Source organism: Hemitrygon akajei, chromosome 24 (assembly GCF_048418815.1).
Source record: "Hemitrygon akajei chromosome 24, sHemAka1.3, whole genome shotgun sequence".
In the NCBI taxonomy this organism is placed as follows: Eukaryota; Metazoa; Chordata; class Chondrichthyes; order Myliobatiformes; family Dasyatidae; genus Hemitrygon; species Hemitrygon akajei.
The window spans coordinates 22,048,547-22,064,892 of record NC_133147.1 but is presented as its reverse complement, the minus strand read 5'-3'; the positions used below and the strand labels follow the sequence as shown (position 1 = coordinate 22,064,892).

The 16,346-nt window shown below is 41.0% G+C and overlaps 1 protein-coding gene across 3 annotated transcripts in view; it reads right to left on the bottom strand.

Moving 5' to 3' along the window:
* The window catches only part of LOC140715956 (scavenger receptor cysteine-rich domain-containing protein DMBT1-like), an 80,285-nt gene that overhangs the window by 34,120 nt on the left and 29,819 nt on the right, over nucleotides 1-16,346 (bottom strand). For all 3 annotated transcript variants that reach the window (XM_073028553.1, XM_073028555.1, XM_073028554.1), the window contains exons 10-11: nucleotides 9,121-9,435; nucleotides 7,073-7,378 (exon numbers count right to left, since the gene is read on the bottom strand). In XM_073028553.1, the coding sequence (XP_072884654.1) occupies nucleotides 7,073-7,378; nucleotides 9,121-9,435 (621 nt within the window). The remainder of the gene's footprint in view (nucleotides 1-7,072; nucleotides 7,379-9,120; nucleotides 9,436-16,346) is intronic.

The following is a 16,346-nucleotide window of genomic DNA, read 5'->3' as shown; positions in this document are numbered from 1 at the left end:
TTCCTTGAAGTTTGTGAACATTCGAAATTATATCTAAACTTTTGAATATATTCGCTATGTGTGTCGTGGAAAGTATATTGACTGGCTGCATCACAAACTTATATGGAAACACCAATGCCAAATATATTTAAAAGGCAGAGCAGCGGCAGTTTCTATCACTTGCACTGCAACCAGTCACCGAACGGGATTCATTAAAAAGGGCGATTAAAAATAACGCAAGCGCATACGGAACGGCCATACGTTTGAGTGTGCCACTGTTTAGAGTAGCTTTGGATCATCATGCCTAGGCAATGTAAAGTATCTGGTAAGCTGGTGTTTTTGTTCTTATTTGTTCATTCCTCGCCTGTTAGTGAGGATGGCTCCTGAGTCAGTGTTTGCGCTGAGATCTGGGAATCCCAGGAGCACTGCAGTCTCCAGAAAATACGCATCTGCACCGCGAACACTGAACTGCAGCTCCTGAGAGAACGGAGTAAGGAACAGGAGTTGGAGGTCCACGACCTTCGGTTCATAGGCGAGAATGAGTGGTGAATAGATAGGATCAACAGGAAGGTAGCTACGCCTACGTTTTAGAAGACAGGTAGAAGGCAGGAAAATGCACTGAAACTCCAGAGTACGCCTGCGACGGATTCCCTCAACTGAAAGTTCATCAGTTGAGATACTGTTTAGGCCGACGTCCTGCTTGAGCGGGGTGGTGGTGGGTGGCACAGTGACCGGATTTCTGACGCTAAGTCTGGTGCTGTGGCTCAGAAGAGCAGAGAAGCGTTCAGAGATTCCATAGTTAGAAACGAAATTTTGTGGATGGGATGGAGACACGTAGATAGTCCGTTGCCTCCCAGGTGCCATGATCCGGGATGTCACGAAGTGGATTGATGGCATTCTGAAAGGGCAAAGATGAGCTGGCCAGAGTATGTATTGACACCAATGACATCGGTAGAAAAGGTGGGTCAACCTTCAAGAGAGATTTTAGTGAGCTTGGAAGAAGCTGAAAAAAAAAGAGAGCCTGGAATGTAGTAGTCTCTGGATTGCTGCCTGTGCCATGTGCCAGTGAAAGTGACAATAGATTAATTTGGCAGCTAAATGCGGGCTTGATGAACTGGGGGAACCGGCTCGTCTTAATGGATTAATGGGATGGTATGTCCTGAACAAAAGCGACGGTTACATCTGAACCGGAGGGACAGCAATACCGTGCTGTCAGGTTTAAGCTTTTCTGGAAGTAATCTGAGATGGTGCATGAACTGGCGTGATAGTGCTGCGGATGAAGGTTTGGTTTACAAATAGACCCAGTGTGTAGTGAGAGTACTAGGAAGGAGGAACTGGTGTTAGGGCAAAATTGCAGTTAACAGAATGAGTTGTTTATTGAAGGGCGAACGAATCAAAACAGGTGGATACAGCATTGAAGATGTTGTATTTGAAAACAGTCAGTGTGCGTAATAATGTAGATGAACTTGTACCACAGTTACAAATTGGCATTCAAAAATGCTGTGACAATCATTAAAGTATGGCTGAAAGACGATTATAGCTGGGAGTTTAACATCAAGGATACGCATTGTGTCGAAACAACAAGCAGCTAGGTAGAAGCGGTGGCGTGGCTCTGTTGGTAAAAATAAAGTGAATTCAAATCATTAGAAGGGGCTAGCATGGTGTCAGAAGTTGTTGAATCGTATTGGATAGAGTTAAGGAACCGCAAGGGTAAAACAACCCTGTTCGTAGTTATATGCAGAGCCCCAAACAGTGGAAAGGATGTGGTTTGTAAGTAGACAGATAATGCATGCCAAAAGGGAAATGTATCGACGCACTTAGGGGGATTTAAATATGCAGGTGAATTGGAATATCAGTTTGGAGCTGGATCCCAAGGGAGGGAAGGTTAGAATGACTACTAGATGCCTGTTTAGAGTAGCTGGTAGTTGCGCTAGCTAGGGGATCAGCTATTCTGAATTGGGTGTCGTATAATGAGCTGTAAATGACTGAAGAGATTAAGGTAAAATAATTCGTAGGGTCAAGTGAAGAGACTCTAACATAATTCACCCTTGAATTTGAGCACAAGCTAAAATAAGATGTTTCAGTATTCAGTGGAGCAAAGGGAATAACAGAAGCATGAGAGTGGAGTTGGACAACACTGATTGGGAAAAACACTGGTAGGGACGATGGCAGATAGCAATTGCTGGAAATCCAGCAAGCAATTCATAAGGCCCAGGATATATACATCGCAAAAGGCTGAACTATTCTAAAAGAAAGAGGACACAGCCATGGGTAACAAGAGAAATTAAAACCAACATAAAAGGCAAAGAGAGGACATATGACAGGGCAACAATTGGAGGCAAATTAGAGGATTAGGAGTTTTCAAGATCCAACAGAATGCAACTAAAAATAGTCATTAAGTAGGAAAAGATGGAATACGGAAGTAAGCTAGCCAATTATATTAAAGAGTTTACCAAAAGTAAGATACAGAAAGTGTAAAAATCAGGCGAGAGTGGATATCGTTCCGTTGGAAAACGATACTGGGGTGTAACGGTAATGGGGTGTAATAAAATTGCGGACGAACTCAAGAAGTATTTTGCAGCATTCTTCACTGTGGGGGAAATTATATGCTGTAAGTGCAGGAGTGTTATGGGGTCACAACTGTGTGAAGTGTGTGAAGAAGGTTCTTTGAAGCTAAAAAGTCCAGAGGTGAACATCCTCGGATTCTGAAAGAGGCGGGTTAAGACGTTTTAGAGGTATTAGGACAGATCTTTCAAGAATCACTTGTTCTGGAATGGTTCTAGAAGTCTGGGAAATTGCAAATGTCACTCCCATCTTGAAGGCAGTACATTATGGGACAATTTGTCTGACAGCAGTGGTTAAGGATACGTTTGTGTCGATGGTTAACAATGTGGTATCGGGGCATCTGGAGGCACATGAACGAATAGGCCGTAGTCACCATGGTTTCTTCAAGGGAAAATCTTGACTGAAAAAGCTGTTGGAATTATTTGAAGAAATAACAAACAGGATCGATAACGAAGAATCGGTAGATGTTCTGTACTTGTATTTTCAGGAAAAAAAAAGTTTGGAAGGAACTTTGGAACTTTGGAAGGGCTGCCAAACATATTAAGAGAAATGGTATTGCAGGAGCAAGGATAGCATGCATAAAGCAGTGGTTGATTGGCGAGATGTAACGTGTGTACAGAAATGGAACATTTTCTGGTTCCCTGCCGGTGACAACTGGTCTCTGTTGGAACCACATATCTTTTTACATGACGTGAATGACTTGGATGACTGAACTGATGGCTTTCTTGCAAAATTTGGGGACGAAAATAGGTTTCGAATATTGAGAGAGGCTACAGAAGGTGAAACATATTAGGAGAATGAACAATGAAATTAAAGATGGAATAAAATATCAGGAAGAGTATGGCTTGCACTTTTGAAGAAGGATATAAAAGCATAGACTATTTTCTAAAATAAGAAAAATCAAAACTCTGAGGCGCAAATAAATGGGAGTCGGTGTGCAGGATTCTCTAAAAGTTAATTTGCAGGATGAGTCTGTGGTGAAGAAGGCAATTACCAGCCACACCATCAACTGGGCATATTAAAGTGTCCTACAGCCGACCATCCTCCTAATAATCTGCTAAACGACTGAGCGGTTGCATTACACCAGCCTAAGAAGATGGGGCTGGATAACTGGATAACTGGATTGTGCCATTCTGCTCCGTCCAGAGGGGTGTTCTCTGGAGCTGCTTCATTTATGCCGTATCTTTTTTAAGGAGAGGAACGGTTTCTCTCCCCTGCAATGTACTATGAACTGGCCAGCATCGAATATAAACCCACAGTCAGGAGATGAGTGGTGTCTGTTGGTTTGAGGAGTATTTACTATGTCGTTGTAACCAAGTTCTGTTCTGTTTAGCTGATTCAAGTTTGGACTCTAGAACAGTTCTGTTGAGTTTGTAAACATTTTGGGTAATAAAGCCCCTATTTATTCACCTTTACCTGCTCTCCCATTTTTATGCTTACCCTGGTCCTTCACAGTGGACCAGAACAAAAAAACAAAGAAGTAGCACTGAGGCTTTACAAAGCACTAGTGAGGCCTTACTTGGAGTATTTTGTGCAGTGTAGTTCTCGTTATCTTCGAAACGATGTTTTAACAGTGAAGCAGGTTCAAACAAGTTTCACGAAAATCATCGCAGAACCGAACAGCTTATCATATGAAGAGCGGTTGATGACTCTGGGCATGTATTCACTAGAATTTTGAAGAATGATGGGAGACCAAAGAAAAACCTATCTAATACTGAAATGCCTGATTGAAGGGGATGCGGAGCGGATGTTTTGTATCATGGGAGACTCTGGACCACAGGATACAGCAAAGAATAATGGGGCATCATTTTAGACCGGAGAGAGAGAGAGAAAATTCTTTTGGCAGAATGTGATGAATCTGTGGAATTTGTTTGCCATAGGTGGCTGTATTTAAGTCAAAGGTTGATAGATTCTTGATTGGTCAGGGCATGAAAGGATACGGGGAATAAGTTGGAGATTGGGGCTCAGAGGGAAAATGGATCAGACATGATGAAATGTGGAAGGAGATTCGATGGGCTCACTGGCCCAATTCTGCTTCCATATCGCTGGTCTTAATGCCCTTGAAGGGGAAGTCCGATAAAATTTGATGGATATTGCAAAGCCCATGAGTGTTAAGGCCCTACTCACCATTGAGCATATCTACACGTAACGCTATCGTACGAAGACAGCATACATCATCATGGAAACCCTCAACAAAGGACATACATTCTCGTTGCTGCTACCAGGTACCTCAGAACCCACACAATCAGGTTAATAAGAAGTTATTACCCCTCAGCCATCATACTCTTGACCAAATGGGCTACCGTCATTTAATTTAATTTGCCTCACATGTTCCCAAAAAGTATGTACTTTCTTTCAAGACTTCTTTTTCTCATGTTCTCGATATTCATTGTTTATTTATTTTTGTTTTTATTTCTTTCTTTTTGTATTTGCACAGATTTTTGCCTGTTGCACAGTTGCTGAACACTCGTTGGTACAGTCATTCATTGATTATTTTATGGTTATTATTCTATTGAATTGTTAAGTATGACTGCAAGACAATGTTTCCCAGGGTCGTGGATAGTGAGATATGTGTACTTTAATTATGAATGTACTTTGAACTTTGAAAAGCCCTAATTTCCCCAAAGACCTAATTTCAATTTTGAACAGAGGATTATGCATAGAAATGATAGACGAAGAACAAAACTGAAACACTATTGCACTGCTGGAGATAGTAGATTTTGTGGGTGGCACGACAGGGGCTCTTAACTTGCCCATCCATCAGTGGTCATTTGCAAAATCTGTTACCCACTAACTTTACATGGAAGATAAGGACAAGAGCAAGAGGAAAGCAGCAAAGTGATATGCAAATGTATGTACATTCATAATGATTGGTAAACATCTATTGACTTGTTTGTCTCCACCTGGTGAAAAAGGCAGCTTACGTATTGAACGGCTACGTCGTGTCCTCTATACAGCATTATCTCACATGGTTCAAGAAAAAATGCCTTATAGCTAACATTAACAGACGCTGAGCTGAGGGAGAGATAGCCTTGTTGTCAGAAGCGTTCACATCACTTATAAGAATATCCCTTAATCGTGTTAATGGATCAAGATGACAATGCATGCACTGAAACAGAACATTTTAAAAATAGAATCGTTCTAACACAACCCCGTGCGAGTGACATGCACATTGTGCAATAAATCCCCCTGACCAAAAAAACAAGGAGTTCTGTCTTACTGCATGTCTTTCCTGCGTTAATACAGGGTTCGTAAGCATGTATTCCGTTGGATGATCTAAAACAATTTTGTACGTGTCTCCATCTCTACCTTAAGCTCATTGTTAACTGAAGAATAACCAAAGTGCACTATTTATTTGTCACATCTATTTTGTATATTTAGAACTATCATACTATAAAACATGCGAGCAGAATTAGGCCACCTGCTGACCTATTATCACTTTCAACCCTGTTTTCTTGCCTTCGCCCCTTCACTTTTGATGCCTTTACTTATCAAGTAGCTCTCAACGTCCGTTGTCAGTATGCTCAAAGAACTTAACCTCCACTACCGTCTATAGCAATGAGCTCCAGAAATTCGCCGCTCTCTGGCTGAAGATGTTCATACCCATCTCTGACCTCCTTGCATTCTGAATTTGTGAACTATATTCCTGCACTCTCCCCCCCCCCCCCCAAAAAAAAAAATGCGGGGTAGATGTGTTATTTTTCATTTATTCAGAGATGTAGTACGGGAACAAGTCTTTCTTGGCCAAGGAGTCCAGGCCACCTATGCGGGCTGTTAACCAACCAATATGGACGTATTTGGATTGTGTGAGGAAAAGTTCGCGGTCACGAGGATATAACCATATAACCATATAACAATTACAGCACGGAAACAGGCCATCTCGGCGCTTCTAGTCCATGCCGAACGCTTACTCTCACCTAGTCCCACTGACCGGCACTCAGCCCATAACCCTCCATTCCTTTCCTGTCCATATACCTATCCAATTTTACTTTAAATGACAATACCGAACCTGCCTCTACCACTTCTACTGGAAGCTCGTTCTACACAGCTACCACTCTATGAGTAAAGAAATTCCCCCTGGTGTTACCCTTAAACTTTTGCCCCTAACTTTCAACTCACGTCCTTTTGTTTGAACCTCCCCTACTCTCAATGGTAAAAGCCTATCCACGTCAACTCTATCGCCCTCATAATTTTAAATACCTCTATCAAGCCTCCCCCCCCCCCCAACTTTGTATGCTCCAAAGAATAAAGACTTAACTGGTTCAATCTTTCCCTGTAACCTAGGTGCTGAAACCCAGGTATCATTCTAGTAAATCTTCTCTGTACTCTCTCTATTTTGTTGACATCTTTCCTATAAATCGGTGACCAGATATGTATCAACTCCTCAGAGACGGTGACGGAATTGAACCCGGGTCGGTGGCGCTGTCATGGCGATACGCTAACTGCTACACGACTGTGCCAACACTTAACACAGAATTCTCTCACTTCCCCTTCCTGTACCGTTCTGACTATTTAGAAGTAGAAATACCTATCACAATGACTTGTACTTGATCACTTTCATCGGACGTATACCGTCTTCCATCTCTTTCCACCTGATATCTGCAAGTGTAGAAGCCTTCGTCCCCAGTGTTGATTTGTGTGATGACAAACGTGACTCCATTCGATTTCGCTGCTGCTTTCATGGATTTGACGTAGGCAGGCTGGCCGATTTTGTAGAGGTAAAACGTAGCACCTTCGTAAAATGTCGGCGAAACACAGTCCAACGTTAAGTTTTCCCCTTGAGAAAATACTCCATTCGTCCTCTTCATGTTAATGCGTGGTTTCAGCGGTTGATCTAAAAGGAAAACGAGCAAACAATGAGATAGTGCCCAAAATCCGAAGCCGCTTTCTTGCAAGATTTTTATTCGAGGTGTTTAATCATATACAGCTTTCTAATACTATTTCTAGTTCCGTACAACGTCACTATGGGGTATGCATTCGCAGACCAGTTCAATCTATTGATCCTGTCAGTTTGCCATATCAGTTCTGAGCATTTGGAAGTACAGCTACTTTTTCTCACAGAGTATCCATATTGAATTCTCTATTTTCAAGCAAATTATTTAATTTCTGTCGTTTTTCTCACTTGTTCTGATCACCTACTGCAGATTCTTTTCTTACAGTCTCCCCTCCCCCATATCTGCTATTTAACTACACACACTACCCTTTTTGATTCAATGATCTACCTTTCTTTCTTATCAGATGCCATCATCGTCACCAGTTTAATATTACCTATCAAGTTTCAGTGTCTGTCGTTAACCTCTCTCTTCCCTGTTCCATCTGCCTATCACACTTAATCATGCGGATTGACCTATTGACCGCTCAATGAGCTGCGGAGATGTCCACTGTCCATTTGCAGACGTCACAATCTTTACTAAAAAATATATAGTTTAATTTCTCATCGTGTTCGGAGAAGAAATCGTGGAGCGAAGAGACTGTTCTTGTACTGCTATGTTCTATTTGTCTAGATTGTGCCTGACTGGCTGAGTTCATCATGCTTTATTTTCGTCTGTTGGGATTGATCAAAACAGCCAGAGTCGTGTTGACCTAATTGAGTTGACATTGGCAAGATAAGATATTTGATTCCTCTAAAGTGAGATAAGTTGAAATTAATAAATTGTAACTGTAAGTCAACCGTCGGAAACACTATTTGATGGAGTGTGACTCTGCACATGGAACAGCTTATCAGATGCCACATTACAATGACCTGAATTAACTCCAGTTATACAGATTATTTTATTCGATGCACCTGTACACCTAGCCGGCTGGTTCTGTAGTGGCACCCGTACATCCAGATGGGTGGTCGCAAGTCCGAACTCCTTGCACAATTTCCAGGTGTGCTGCGTTTTCTGTTGAGCTAGCAACTGGGGGTCGTAAACAAGCGGTCAAATATAAAAGAAACGGCGAATTTGCTGCCCGATGTGCCGAAAAGCGCTGAGAGGAACAACAGCAGCTACCTGTCCTTAATGCAAGTATGTGGCTCTTTAGTGGCAGGAAGCTAATGTATAAAACATAATCAGGAGGTTCAGATACTTTTAGACCAAGCACCATAATGAGGAAGAACTGTCATTTAAGTGACTTTGACCGCAAAATGTTTGCTGGTGCCAAGCGCGGTGGAGGTGGGGTGGATTTGAGTATCTTATAAACTGCTGATCTCCTGGTATTTTTACACACAGCGGACTAAACAGTTCACAAAGAATGATGTGAACTAAACGTAAATTTAGTGAGTGGCACTTCTGTGGGCGTAAACGCCTTGTTAACGAGAAATCTCGGAGGAGAATGGCCATACGGTTTCAAACTGACAGAAACGAGCCAGTAACTCAAATAACGTCGCGTTACAACCCTGGTTTGCAGAAGAGCTGCTCTGAATCCTCAACACGTTAAATGGGGTGGGCTGTTGCAGCAGGAGTACACTCCGCGTCCCATTTCTCTACATAATAAATTAGCCAATGCGTGCATTTCGACTATAAATGAGGAGAGAGACAATTAAATATTACAAGCGTTCCCTACAGTGCTCTGATATTCAGGGGGGCTGCTTACCTGAACAAATAACTCCAGCATCGTTTTTCATGGGACACAAATGTGGCTCAACCGTTTCATAGGGACATACCCACAAATAGGTCTCTGTGCCTTTGCAGTCGAAGTTCTCCGCCCACGCTGGCCCATCCCCTTCCCCAAAATTTCCGCTCCGCGTCGCTGACCGAGCAAATCCGCAATGCATCTGCCTGCAGGCAACGTCCGCATCCCGAAGGTCCCAATACGAAGCGCAAATGGTCATCCATGTTCCATTCACAAAACATTCAATCCTTCCAGAGCATGGGTCTGGTCCATTGACCAGTCTCAGTTTTATATCAGCTGAAACATCAAAATGTATGATCAAATTAGATTATCAACTCTAAAATGTGACTCTTCGAATCAGATAAAAACAATTCATGGGTTCGGAATTTTCTAGTCACTAGCAAGATATATTCTTAAAGTAAAAAATATGATTTTAAAGGTATTTTCTAGGTATAACAACGGCACATTAACGTAGCTGTTAGTGCAATCGCGTTATAATAATATAATATAATATATATAGCATTCATTAATTGGGATACCATTCCCGCCGCAAATTGAAAGCATTTATACGTTCTCCTCGTGAAGAACTGACCATGTAAGTGCTCCTACATTTCAAAGAAGTATGGTTAAGGTTAGTAGACTGTAGGCATGCTATATTGGTGCCGGAATCCTCGGGATGCTTCAGTGCTGCCAGAGTGCAATCCAGATTTGGTCAGCCGCAACGACTCATTTCTCTGTAGTTTCCACGTCTTTGTGGAAAGTAATGCTAATTCGTGGAACAATCGATCGGAATTTAATTACTAGCTGTGAAAGTTATTCCTTTGCGGACAAGTGGATACTCTGTGAGGAATGGACTTCTGGCAACAACTGTGCGGAGATTTCTTCATAGCAGAACGAGGAACTATAATTCTTCGGCACATTTGGAAAACTTTTTTCCCTTTTGTGTCTGAAACCATACCATTACGTATTCAAAGCGTGAAATCAGATCACTTGAATGGGCATCCGTGTTCGATGTGCAAAACCACTGATTTCCTCTCTTCAATCAGACTGACTTGTATATGTTAGATGTTTTTGTGCACTTGGTTCGTTCTATCAAAATTATTTTAATGTATTAGTTTAATTGTCTGCTGCAATGTGAATGCAATTATGTGTGAAGTCTTTCAAAGTGCATTGCCACCTTGACAATGAGATCATAGTTGGGAACTTAACATCCGGGGAAAGGTATTGCATCGAAAAAACAAGCATGTAGGCAGAGGGCTAGGGAGGCTCTGTTTGTTAAAACAAAAAGGGAAAAAGGTCCTTGAATGATGTAGTATAGTATCTGAAGATGTAAAATCCTTGTGGGTAGTGTAAAGGAAATGTAAAGTTTAAAAAGGGCCTTGACGGCGTTATATACAGTGGTTGGAGTGTGGTGTTAATTAATCACGGTTGTTAGCAGAGGCACGTAATAAGTACAATGTTACGATATTCATGGGGGAATTACAATATGTAGATATATTGCGTAAAAGAGGGTGGTTCTGTATCTGAAAAGAGGGAGTTTGTGGCATGACTCCGAGGCGCCTTTTCAGAGCAGCGTTTGGTTGCGCTCACAAGGTAAAAGGCGATTCTGGTTTGGTTATTGTGTAATGAACCAGTTTTGTTATGGAGCTTTAAGTAAAAGAACCCTTAGAACGCAGTAATCATAATATGAAAGAATTCATCATGCCGTTCAGGAGCGAGAAGCTAAAGTCAGATGTATTAATCAGCATTCCCATGGAGTCATGGAAATTACAGAGGCAAGTGAGGGCAGCTGGCTAATGTTGAGTGGAAGGGGTCACTAGCAGGCATGACGGCCAAGTAAAATAGCTGGAGTTTCCAGGAGAAATATAGGAGCGTAGTATTGATGCATCCCAAAAAAAGAATGTCTTCTAAAGGGAGGATGGCTCAACAGTGGCTGACAAAGGAAGTAAACGACAGAAGAAAACAAAATAGCAGGCATATAATGTAACAAAAAATAGGATGGAATTAGTAGTTTGCATGGTTTTAAATAATAACTAAAAGGCCATAGGGAGAGAAAAGATGAAATAAGAAAGTAAGCTAGCTAATATTATAAAAGCGAATACAAAGAAATTGAGATAGATTTTTAAAAAAAACAGAGGCAAATATACATATCGGATCACTACAAAAATGGCTCTGGAGAGTTAGTAATGGCAGAGAAATAAATGGCGAAGTTCTTAACAAAAATCTCGCGTCGGTCTTCAATGTGGACGACAAGAGCAGTATGCCAAAAATTCCAGATTATTGAAGAGTAGAAGAGAATATGGTTGCTATTACTAAAGAGAAGGTGCTTAAGAAGCTGAATGATCTGAAGGTAGATAAAATATTCGGAATGGATGTACTACTTTCCAGGGTTCTGAAAGATGTAGCTGAAAAAATTGTGATAACTATTTTGTTCTTCCAAGGATCACTAGATTCTCCAATGGTTCATCTGGTTCCAGAGGATTGGAAAATTCACTTTTTTAAGCAGGAAAGGAGCAAGGAAAAATGAAGTTTTAGGTCAATTCGGCTGACTCTGCAGCTGGGACAATGCTGCAGTCCATTATTAAGAATAACGTTTAAGAGTACGTGGAAGAAAAAAACGTTGCATGCTTTCTTTGATAGAAGTCTTGCCTGACAAATCATTTGGAATCCTTTAAGAAATAAACAGGCAGAATACATAAAGGAGAGTCAGTGAATGTAGTTTACTTATATTTTCAGAAAGTCTTTGACAACTGTCTTTGACCAGGCTGCTTAACAGAATAAGAACCCATGGTGATACCGGAAAGATATTATCATAGATAGAAACATGGCTGTCTGGCAGGATACAAAGAGTCTGAACAATGCGGACCGTATCTTGTTAGCTGTTCGTGACTATGGTTTACCATAGAGGTCTCTGATTGACCCTTGCTTTTCTCCTTAAATGTCAGTTATTTGGATGACATAGTTGATGGCGGTGTAGACAAGGTTATGGACGATAGGAAGATAGGCGGACCTGCAATTTGTGTTGATAAATACCAGAATCTGCGAATGCACAGGTTAGGAGAAAGGTCGAAGAGGTGGGCAGCTGGAATATAATGTCTGCGTGTGTTTCTAGCATCTTGAGAGCAGGATGTAAAGGTATGGGATACTTTCTAAGTGGGGAGAAGAAACTGGAGCACTTGAGCAGCTTCCGTTTAAGTTTAACTTGCAGGTTGCCTTGGCGGTAAGGAAAACAAAATGCGCTGTTAGCATTTGCTTCGAAACGACTAGAATATACGTGCGAGGGTGCAATTCGAATGCTAAAAAATATTGGTCAGACCACTAGTGAAGGTCATGTGATGGTATTGGACAGAGTAAAGAAGATGTCTACGAGAATGGTTCTGAGATTTAACATTTCAATGTATGAGGCGTGTTTTTTTCTTTTTGCTCCAGACCTGTACTCTCCGGAATTCAGAAGAACGATGGGGATTTCGCTGAAACCTATCTAATGTTGAAGTTACTAAACAAGGTGGATGTGGAGAATATATTTTCTATAACGTGAGCGTCTAGGATCTGAGGCCACAGCTTCAGGATAAAGGGCCTTCGGTTAAGAACAGAGATGAGGAGGAACTGCTTTAAATAGTAGGCGGAGAATCAATGCCAATTTCTGCTGTGAGGGCCAAGTCATGTAATATATTTAAGGCGGATGTTGATAGGTTCTTGATCATTCAGGGCTCTGCTCCTATGTCTTATCGTCTTACCGCTTGTATTATTTTCGGTCAACACATTCCTGTGCGATGCAGAAATAATAATCCGGCTAGTTGCCGTATCTATCATGGTTACGTCTAACAAGATTTGCTTGGATCTTAACCACGGCGATTCAGGTATAAAAGAACACAACAAAATATGAGCACGACTAGCCAATCAGGCCATTCCGCTTGCTCCACTATCTTATATGATTGCTTGGGATTGATCAATGCTGGCTTCAGCTATTCATCCGTGCTCTTCGCCGCACTGCCTTATTCCTCGAGCTAGGAAACATTTGGACACGTTCACATTGAGTACTTCTTATGATACGCTTTCTAATATTTACAGAGGCCGAGAATTCCGTTAATTTATCACCCTGTGCGAAATAATATTTCTGCTTATCTCAGAACCAAGTGGCCGACCCCTTACTTTGTCATGATGCACCCTTACTAAATGCACGCCGATTGGTAAATGCTTCTACGATATTCTACCCTTTCCAGCCCCCATGAAAGCATACACATTTGTATCGATTCGCCCCACATTTTCATAAGCCAGGGAATGTTTACCCAACCTATTTTGTTTGTGTTGCTCAGCAGAATAATCTTCTCCGTTCTCATTTTTTTTGAATTAGCCTGGTGAATCCCTTTGGCACGTCGCCAACATTGCTCTACCAAACTGCTGGAGAAGAAGACTAAAGTTATCCGCAGTATTCTAGCTTTGTCCACTGCAACCCTCTGTATAATTAGATCGGTGCTTTAATGTTATTAAAAAGACAACACCTCTGACAATTAAAGCCAAAATATCCTTTGCCATTTGAACTCAGACTGGAACTAGCAGGTGGGTTTTTAGAATTAATTGCGCCGAATACCTTGAAACATCTGTACTTCCTTACAGTATGTTCATCCATATTTCACTTTCCTAAATGTAGGATCTCACACTTTTCCCGACATTAAACACTCCTTGCCAGTATTTTCATTTTAACTATGTCATGTTGCGAATCGCAGTTTCTTTACTCAGCAGGCTCTTTAAACCTTCGTTGTATCACCGCAAACTAAAAAATCCTACACTCTTCATTTCACAATGAATTAATGTTCATCGTGTCATAGAGTCAGCACCGAATCAGACCCTTTAATTCACCTCTTCCATGTCAGCCGAAATGCCCTATACAGCTCATCCGATTTCCCAGCAAATGACCCATAGACTTCTGATCCTTTCCCAGCATGCATCTGTCTGTTCGTCTTTTTAAAATTGGTAATGTAACTGTCTCAACCACTATACGGTAGTTCACTATGGGGGCAACAACTTGGAGACAATAACTGAACTCTGTGCTCTATACCAGTTATCAACGTCTGAAAAGGATCCATTTACTTGATAGACAATCTTCGATCCATTCTCACACAGTTCATCCGATACCCTGGGTGCTTATTTTATATAAAAGCTTCCTATGTGGAGACATATGGAAATATAACTGCTTCACTGTTTCAGGTTCACTTCCATCAGTATCCCTTGTTTTATAATCGAAAGAAAAAAAATGGGAAAACTCGAGCAACTTATTCTTGTAAACTTGGTTTAACCATGATGGAACGAAAATGAAGATTATAATTACGCAGTCATGGAGAAGGGTTGGTTAGAATGTATTTTTATTCCTGGGGGAGAATGAAAGCGTCCCTAAAGAATTGTTGATGATTATGAAAGGGAAAATCGAGTGAGAGAGAGAGAGAGAGCGAGAGAGAGAGAGAGAGAGAGAGAGAGAGAGAGAGAGAGAGAGAGAGAGAGAGAGAGAGACCTTGTCAAATGCCTTCAGAAAGTTCAATTATACAATATTCAGTGCATTATTTTAATCTATCCTACGTGTAATCTTCTCAAAGAATTGCTACAGGTTTGTCACGGAAGATTTTTTTTAAAGGAAACCATGCTGATATTTTTTCCTTATATGCCACTAAGTACTCCATAACCTCATCCTTAACAATTGACTCCAACATCATCCCAACAACCGAGGTCAGTCTCGCTGATATATCCTTTCCTTTCTGCTGCCTTCCTCCTTTTTTTCAAAAGTGGTGTGACATTGCAATTTTCCAGTCCTCTGGCAAAATGACAGAATCCAATGATTTTTCAAAGACCATTGCTAATTCTCCCTCAATCTCTGCCAGAAACCTTTCAGAAACCTAGTGTGTAGTTCATCTGGTCCGGGTGACTTATGTAAACATATCTTTCAGCTTTTATTACCCTTTCTCCTTGGTAGAAGTAACTGCACTCACTTCTCTTCCCTTACACCCCTCAACATAGGGCTAGTGTCTCCCAGAATGAAGAATGTTGCAAATTACTAATTTAAACCATCTGCCATCTCCTTGTCCTTCATGATTTCCTTGGCCTCATCTTCTAGCAGTCCTATATCCACTCCCATGTCTCTTTTATATTTTACATACTTGAAAAAGCTTTTACTATTCACTTTGATATAGTTTGCTAGCTTGCTGTCATATTTCATCGTTTCCCTCCTAATTATTCTTCTAGTTTTTCTCTGTAGGGTTTCAAAAGCTTCACAGTCTTCCATCTTTGCACTCATTGTTGCATTGGTGTATGCCCTCTCTTTGCTTTTACATTAGCTTTGACTTCCCTTGTCAGCCACAGTTGATCTATTTATCCATTTGAGTATTTCGGCGTTTTTAGAATACATCTATCTTGCACCTTCCTCATTTTTTTTCCAGAAACACAAGCCATTGCTGTTCTGCTATAATTCCTGCAGCATCTCCTTCCAATTTCTTTTGGCCAACTGCAATCTCATACCACTGTAATTTGTGATACTCTGCTGAAATACTGTTACGTCGGACTTTACTTTTTTCCCTAGCAAATTTCAAGCTGAATTCAATCATATTGTGATCTATGCCTTCTAAAGATTATTTAACCTTAATCTCCCGAAGTGCCTTCGACTCATTGCACAATACCCAATCCAGTATAGCTGATCACCTAGTAGGCTCAACAACAACCTGCTCTGAAAAAAAAAAACATCTCCTAGGCCTTCCACAAACTAATTCTCTTGTGGGCCATTTCCAGCCTGATTTCTCCAATTGAGTTGCCAGTTAAAATTCCCCTGGCTATCATAACTTTGCCGTTTTCATAAGGCTTTTCTACTTCCTATTGTCAGCAATGGTCCTCATACCAACTACTGTTGGGAAGCGTATATATAACTGATCTTGCAGTTTCTTAACTCAACCAACAAGAATCCAACATCTTCCGATTCAATGTCACATCCTTGTATTAATTTGAAGCCGTTCTTTACCAACAGAACCACATGACCCCCTCTGCGTACTTCCTATTTCTCCGCTACAACGTGTAACTTTGGACATTTAGTTCCCAGCTACAACCATCTTCAGCCACGATTCAGTGATGGCTTATATTCCGTGTATAATAAGAATAGAATAAGAATATTCTTATATTCCGTGCATTGAGATATAATATTTTGCATAACGTATTTGCTACCCTTTTTG